This window comes from Aspergillus vadensis, assembly GCF_003184925.1.
Source record: "Aspergillus vadensis CBS 113365 unplaced genomic scaffold BO88scaffold_14, whole genome shotgun sequence".
Taxonomy (NCBI): domain Eukaryota; kingdom Fungi; phylum Ascomycota; class Eurotiomycetes; order Eurotiales; family Aspergillaceae; genus Aspergillus; species Aspergillus vadensis.
In genome coordinates, this window is record NW_020292052.1 from 7,222 (window position 1) to 14,510 (window position 7,289).

General features: G+C 44.2%; 1 protein-coding gene across 1 annotated transcript; it reads left to right on the forward strand.

The window, feature by feature from the left end:
• Positions 1 to 1,816: 1,816 nt before the first annotated feature.
• On the forward strand, positions 1,817 to 2,474 carry BO88DRAFT_415875 (uncharacterized protein; the record flags this gene model as incomplete). Its single annotated transcript, XM_025708225.1, has 3 exons — positions 1,817 to 1,897; positions 1,936 to 2,254; positions 2,353 to 2,474. The coding sequence occupies 3 exons, from the start codon at positions 1,817 to 1,819 to the stop codon at positions 2,472 to 2,474; spliced, it is 522 nt and encodes a 173-aa protein (XP_025561885.1).
• Between the last annotated feature and the right edge of the window lie 4,815 nt (positions 2,475 to 7,289).

Sequence of the window (7,289 nt, forward strand, 5' to 3'; positions counted from 1 at the left end):
AGCTAGAATAAGAAATAATAACAGTAAATATTTTAATAAACTCAAGTCTGGAATGACTGGCAGACAATCACTAATTATTATTTAAGGCAAAGAGAATGGAATACTGAGAATATCTCTGGGTTTATATTTCTATAATCAGAATATAAGTGTTGGCGAATAGTCTTTCTTCTAATATTTCTGCTGATAATAATAGTATTATTGCAATACACCCGGTCTGCCTCACAGTCAAGTGTGTTCAAGCAGGAATAATAGATTAAAAAATCCCGTGTATAATTAGTATAGATTACTATAGGATTCTTGTTCACCTCCTCTCTTTCCTGTTTCTGATACTGGTGACTTATATAGATATATGGGGAATTTTCGCGTACGGCCCTAATAGCGCAGGCTAGTGAGAAGACGAGACTTACCAAGAGCAGAAAATAAGCAAGTAGTACTGAGTTTCATGGTATTCTAAAGAAAACTGTTTGCAAATGGCTAGGAATCATGGGAAGTAAGGGAGACTGACTTTAGATAACAGATAGATTAATAAGATGTGTTGTATATTTCTGAGACTCATCCAGAGTATAATAAGAGAGTATAGATTAAAAGAGCAGTTTCTTTATCTGTCTATCAAGCCATGATACTATGTATATAATAAAGTAACATCTAATAAAGAGATTCTCTGAACACACTGATATCTATATGGAGAGATATCATGAAGTATATAATTATTAATCAAGAGTATTGTCCTGACACTGGAAATCAATCAGTAAATATAATAGCATAGAAAATCAAGTCAATACTCACTGCCTGCTAATATATTTTGTTATCCTGTAGTAATTCCTGATAACTTTTCTGTTCTATGACCTGAACCCATATCTACTCGGGCTTACACCAAAGGCAAATACCATTTTAACTTTTAATATAATAGACAGTTTATATATAACTGCTATAGTTATTATATATTCTCTTACTACTAAGTACCTGGGTACCGCCTGTACTATCTATTAGGACTAGAATAAAGATTTAATATTACTTCACTAAGTAGAGGAATGGTCTGCGTAGTAATGTTTATATAATACAGGGGCATTATTAGTCTTCTACTCAGAAATATTAGAGTCTTGATACCCAAATCAGGACTTAAGTTGACAGGGGGTAGATGATGGGCATATTTAGAAAATAATTCTGAGAGCCATGCAGCATATGCGCCTGTGATAATTCTCAGAGAAAACAGTACAGCAGTAGTAACGCTGGCCAGTATTATTATAAGTCAAGGTCTGTCTATAATAAGATAATATCTTGCTGAGTCTAGGACTTTTAGTCATGGAGAGTGTCTTTTAATTTCCTAGTCTGTAATAATAAAAAAAGACAGGTATTTATAGTTTATTCTTAATAAATATTTTTGTTTCTGAGAGATCTTTTAGAAGATCTCTAATAGAAATAATATCAGATATGTACTATAGTATTTATTATATTTATGTAGCAACAGTCTAGAAAGCGGGCATATCCTTAGATATACTATATAGAGACAGATATTTATTTAAGTAAAGACTTGTTAGTAAAAATCCTGCGGGTTTTATCTGATTACCGCATAATGTCTTTATTTATGATCTATTAATTAAGCTACTTGACTAGCTACTATTATATATTAGATAGTTTCTTCTTACTATCTATAAATAATGGCTTTGGGGTTTGCTGCTCCTTTTTAGACTCACAATTAATATTAATAATTGAGCTAATATGTTGTATTTATTTTCTTTTTATATAGTAGTATAAGTAGTACTCTGGTCACCTAATCTATGATTCATGATTTTAGTGGCATTTGCGTTTTTCAGATATGCAGTTAACTATAGTGATGATCATGCTGGGTGCTATATCTTTAGCCAGAGCTAATATGGATGCGATGAATAATTCCCTCGTGAGTTTATTATGTTTATTAGATTCCATTGGTTTCAGATGCTTGTGATCCTGTTCTTACCTGCTGGTGCGCAGAATATGTACGGACCAATACATCTTGAAGCCTGGGCGGAACCCAATTGCCAAGGTGGTGACACGGCTATTACGTTTACCGACAATTTTTATGGACGAAATTTATCAATCGCTTTGGTATTCCGAGAGCGCAGTGCTTCTGCGCTCTCGGAATACCACAAGGCCTGCGCTAGTTGCCGCAGGGTTGGGGAATACATTACTCGACTACTGTACCAAGGAAGGAGGATAGCACCGCAGTGGGATATCCCGATCAAGGCATATCGAGAGGAGCCATCGATGGGTCTGGGTACGTTGGATTACCTGCTGGTTACTGGTTAAACCTTGCCCGTGATAGTCTGCACGATCCAAGAGTCGCGGGAAGCAGCAATGCTTGCTTTGTCTTAGCTGTTCGGTTGGTATATCGTTTGGGATTGGAAATGTCTAATCAGGTCTACTCGGGTGTTGAAGACATGGCTGATGAACAGATGATGAGGCTCAATTGGACATCCGTGCCACCTTGGATTTGAAAAAAAGGGCCATCATGTAGCGCGATATGTCTCAGGGTTCAGGCAGGCCACAAATTCAATTAAATTCTGGACAAGGACAAAAATAGGAGAAGAACGACAGGCTAGCTATGATAAACAACTCTGAAAGAGCAAACAGTCAATGAAGCGACTAGCCTACGGCGCGAAAAAGAAAGGGGGCCAGAGAGAAATACCAAGAAAGTAAAACAAAACAGCTCTGTCTAAAAAGCACAGAAGGCTATACAGCAAGATAAGGAAAATCGAGCAGATCTAGAGACTCCACCTGCTCAGCCCCAGCCTACCGAGATCCTTCCGTAGGAACCACCATGCTGCAGCACTGGCTCCAAAATCGGATGCAGACACGCAAAGTGCTCCAGAAAACTTGGCGTTGAGAGTTATGGGCGTTGTTATGACGTTGCGTGGCATCAAGGCCTCCATTCCCACCCTATCAGGTAACCCTGAAGGGGGCGGGGAGACGGGCAGCGCGACTGTGGTAACTGCATGGGGTAGTGTGGTATTGGGGAAAATAAAGGTCTCACGCAATGCACCCTTCCCACAGGACTAATCTGAAAATGGGTTTGAGAAGATAAATGGTAATAGACTGGTCACGAACTTGTTGCGTCGCAAGGCAGTGCTAACTGCGATTCAGCTTCCATGTCACACAAGGATATGCCGATCACCCTGTGACGGAATAGCCTAAACACATGCTGGAGCTTCGATGGGCACGGAGTACAGCATTGGTTGAGGATATTCAGCAGGGGGAGGGGCGGGGACAGACACCTCGCGTCTCACTCGCGGACGTGGAGACCCACTTCACCCAACCCAGAGAAGTATCTCTGGTCAACGTCAACTGCACAGCTGATTTGTCCAACCGCCAACGCCGCAGACGGTCGGATGTGGTCTAGTGTGGAAGTTCCTTTTCACAACTGATCCCTTTCTCTCGGGATCAACAGAGCAGATTGCTCTCACTCTCCAGCAGCTGGTACATTAGCGCGGTACAAAACAGTTTCCGGGCAATGTAATGCAGGACTGTCCCATTGCTATCCTCCCCGCTTGGGATGACCGATGTTCCACTATATTCTCGAAGAACAGATCTGACCGACGGGCTTTGTTGTGAGGGTCGAAAACCTCTACTGCGATGCAGCTCACTCTTTGTGCAGGCACATATTCTTTTTTCTTGACTCCTCACGTGTTCTTCCAGCTTATCATAGCTCTCCGTCAGCTCAAAATTTCGTATGGCATTGCACGGTAGCGTTTTATAGATAGAATTTACCCAACTTTAGTCTCAAGCCTGGATAATACGGCTCAGCACCTCTCTAAGGGCAATGGCAGCTGTGTTTGGAATGTTATGGGACGGGACTTATTCGCTGGTCAATGGCCTGGGACTGCTTTCACACGAGCTCCAAATGGGCGCTAACGTCGAGACCATGGTTCCAAGCATGGACCGACCAGGAGCTGAGTGCGACCTTGACGGTCCTGTGGCAGTATAAAGTAATCGACCTTGAAAGTTGTCGAACTAAGTGCGATCAGTTTAAGTAGCCTGTACGCGGCCCGTAACTATTGGGGCTGAAATCCCTGGCTTGCGTTTCCCAGCTATCAGAAGACGGAAAATTCGGCGATGGATACGATAAAGGAACCCTTGTTGCAAGCAGGTGAAACAGTAAAATGATACAGGCTACCTAGAATCTGACCCTCACCCTCTTACGGCATCCTAAAGAAGAGCCCAGTGATACCCGTGCTGGAACCCGCAAGAGATGTTTTCAACCGAATACATTGGATTCAGAATAGTTCTGATATTGATTGGTTTGTTCCGACTCTCAACTGGCGTAGAGCATTAAACTCACGCTCGTCTCTTGGCCTTATGTTCATCCGAAAACATTGATTTGCGTGATCGAAGTAAAGACATTCACTTCCCGGATCTGCGGGCGGCATTGTTTGAGGTCGCCGCAGGTGTACTCCACGTGCGGAAAGAGAGGGGAGACGGCGACTCAGCCAGAGGTGTAATTATGGATGACCGTAAAATGCATTCCTTATCAACCGGTGGGGCCTGAGAGCATGATAGAGGCATACGTGGAGCTGTCTTCGGATTGCATAAGGGGAAATAGGATGCCGGGCCGGTTCCAGGTCTGGAACTCGGGAATCCCATATAAAGAAGGTAATAGTGAACCGCGAGAGTTCTTCTCGGGGTAATGTCTCGTCGCTGCGCTGCAGGTTAGTCATTCTCATGTCAGACAAGTCCTTGTCTTTGAATTGCGTTACCGATCCCCGGAGCAAGCAGGTGGGCAAATTGAAGACCTCTAACAATCGGCTAGAGATTGCCCTTGAGCAAAAATTATGCTGTGGTCCTCTCCGGTTTCCCTTCGCGAGGAAATTCCAGGTCGACCTCCTGCCGATATAGCAACAATCTTAGTCATTCTGGTCGACAGCACTGTATTCCGTATACGTCCAAGTGATGTCAAGCTTCTGGCCCTGTTCGATGCTGTCAAAGGCACAATCATTAATGCAAGGGACCTTGGTTGATTGAGAGGGTGCTGGCCCGTCAGGGTCATGTTGGTTCCGGACCGTGCCTTCAACTAAAGGCCAGTTCTGCTCATTGCGGCAATATGAACTGGCTGCATGGAGTCTGGTTAGCAATTAGACCCCAAATAAGGAAAACATCAAAATTTCTGTAGTTCTGTTGACATTTGACCGCTCTGGGCGAGGAACTAGCCCAGGGAATTTTGACCCGCAGCAAAGCAGGTTGTCGCAGACCTTAACCATTACTGTGTTTCACGTTGTCTTGCAACGAACGTGCACGGTTCTTCTTAGGTTTCTGAAGGATCACGCCGCTCGGAAAGCGGTTGTATCAATTGATGCTGCCCATTCAACAGTTTTTGCTTGTGTGGTTCGGTTATTCCCAAGTAGTCTCCGCTGAACTACTCAGACGTCCTAAGCTTCGTCTGTTATGTACCTGTGTGTGTACGCCCATTGGCCAGCCGCACGGTCCCACGGCTCGCGCGCACCATGCCTCTCCCTATGCCCACGCATATGGTTCCGTCCCAGTCAGCCCATTTCTGATTGACGGCCTCAAATTAACGAGCATGTGCCTGGACATGCTGGGTCAATCCGGAAAGGAGATGGGGAATTTGCCCTTCTTATAACGGTCATCATGTGCACCTGAGCATTTTGTTGGACAAATCGCACTCAAGGATGGCTGGATACAGTACCGTGCGCGGCACTTGATGACATTTCAAACTTTCTCGATAGGAGATCTCTCAACCATGAGGTAACCAAACGTTCTAGATAGACGAAACGGGTATTCGCGTGACCGGTAGGTCTGAAGTGGGCATTGGTAAGACACGAGATTCCCCACCGGTGGTCGCTGGTGCTTAGAGGTCAATTTGTGACACAGAATGCCCGATCAGGTCGGGAGATTCTCAGTGCACGTTAAAACTTGAATCTCCAGTTCTTCTTTTTATCTAACCAGCAGCATAGTTCAATTCCACATGAAAGAGGTTTCGACCAAGCTGGACGCGATTTTGCGCTTTTCAATTCATGTCTGTGGCTGATTAAGCTGTCTGATCGAGGTGTGAAATAGGACCTGGTAGGGGAGCTGGATGACCTGCGTACCAGGAGTAGGACAATGTGGCGGATGAGGAAAAGGGTGAAGGGAAAGAGTAAGGATAAGTCAAAAGACGGTGGTAATATGGGAAGAATGAGGGGGCGTTCACCGAGGAGACGTGGTCAAGTTGCCATACCGTATTCTCCAAGAGCAATTACGTGCCTTGACAATCTGTAGGGCCTCTGTTCAGTATTTGTCCAGGCGGGCATGTATTTTCGCCAGTCTCCGGTCTGTCTTGGTCAAGTCGTTGTTCCCTTGGGCTACTAACATTAACGTAATAAACGACCGCGCGGCCTATCCCGTACATAATACCATGTACAAGCTGCTCTTTTGATAGTCGTTATATCTTAATGGCAACAAGCCCTTAAAGGCTCTTCTCAGCATATAGCTTTAGCTTTGCCCTTTGACTAGCTTATCAGTTATTCTCGCTAGGTTTTTCCACAACTAGTTGTATATATACTGTCTATTATAGAAGTACACGTAATCTATTTAGCGACTTCGTGATGTAAATAATCGGGGAAGTCATATAAGAAAAGCATTATTAGATACCACTATGATATGTACGTTTAAACTAAGCTTTGTAGACTTTATATGGCTGAAATAACCGAAACAGAATGTTGTAATAAGACTTCTTGGTCTATGATGATTTGGGACGGTTTGCCCGCCCGTGAGAGCCACGCGCTTGTTGATTAGGTTGTGCTCGGGAAGGCCCGGAACTTCAGGCGTTCAACTTGACTTCCCCCAAGAAATCCGCACGCGCACCTAACGGATATTACGTCCTCAAGTTCCGACATCTGGCTTGGTACGTAAGTAAACGAGCTCAGCACGCGAGTATAGTGACGTCTGTATCTTCGGTAAATTTAGATAGATAGGAAAGCGAACGATGCTCAGAGAAAAAGGTTGTGCGTGGCCATAATCTTCATGCATGTAGGGTCAATAGTATTATATATATCGCCCATACCATATAAAAAATATTGGGCAGAAGTGGGTTTTTACTATTCCACAAGACATATACAAAGCAATGATGCGCTGACCTTGAGCATTACCAGGCAGCTTTATGAGGTAAATTCACACCGGGTACTAAGGTAGAAAACGGGGCAATTGGTCACAGCATAAAGAGTTGGACGAGCAAAAGCGCAGCCACGGCGGTATGTCGTCCCCACCCTGAAGAACCCTCGCGGAGAGTTCTACCAGCGTGTCTCTGTCACGGCTTGTGC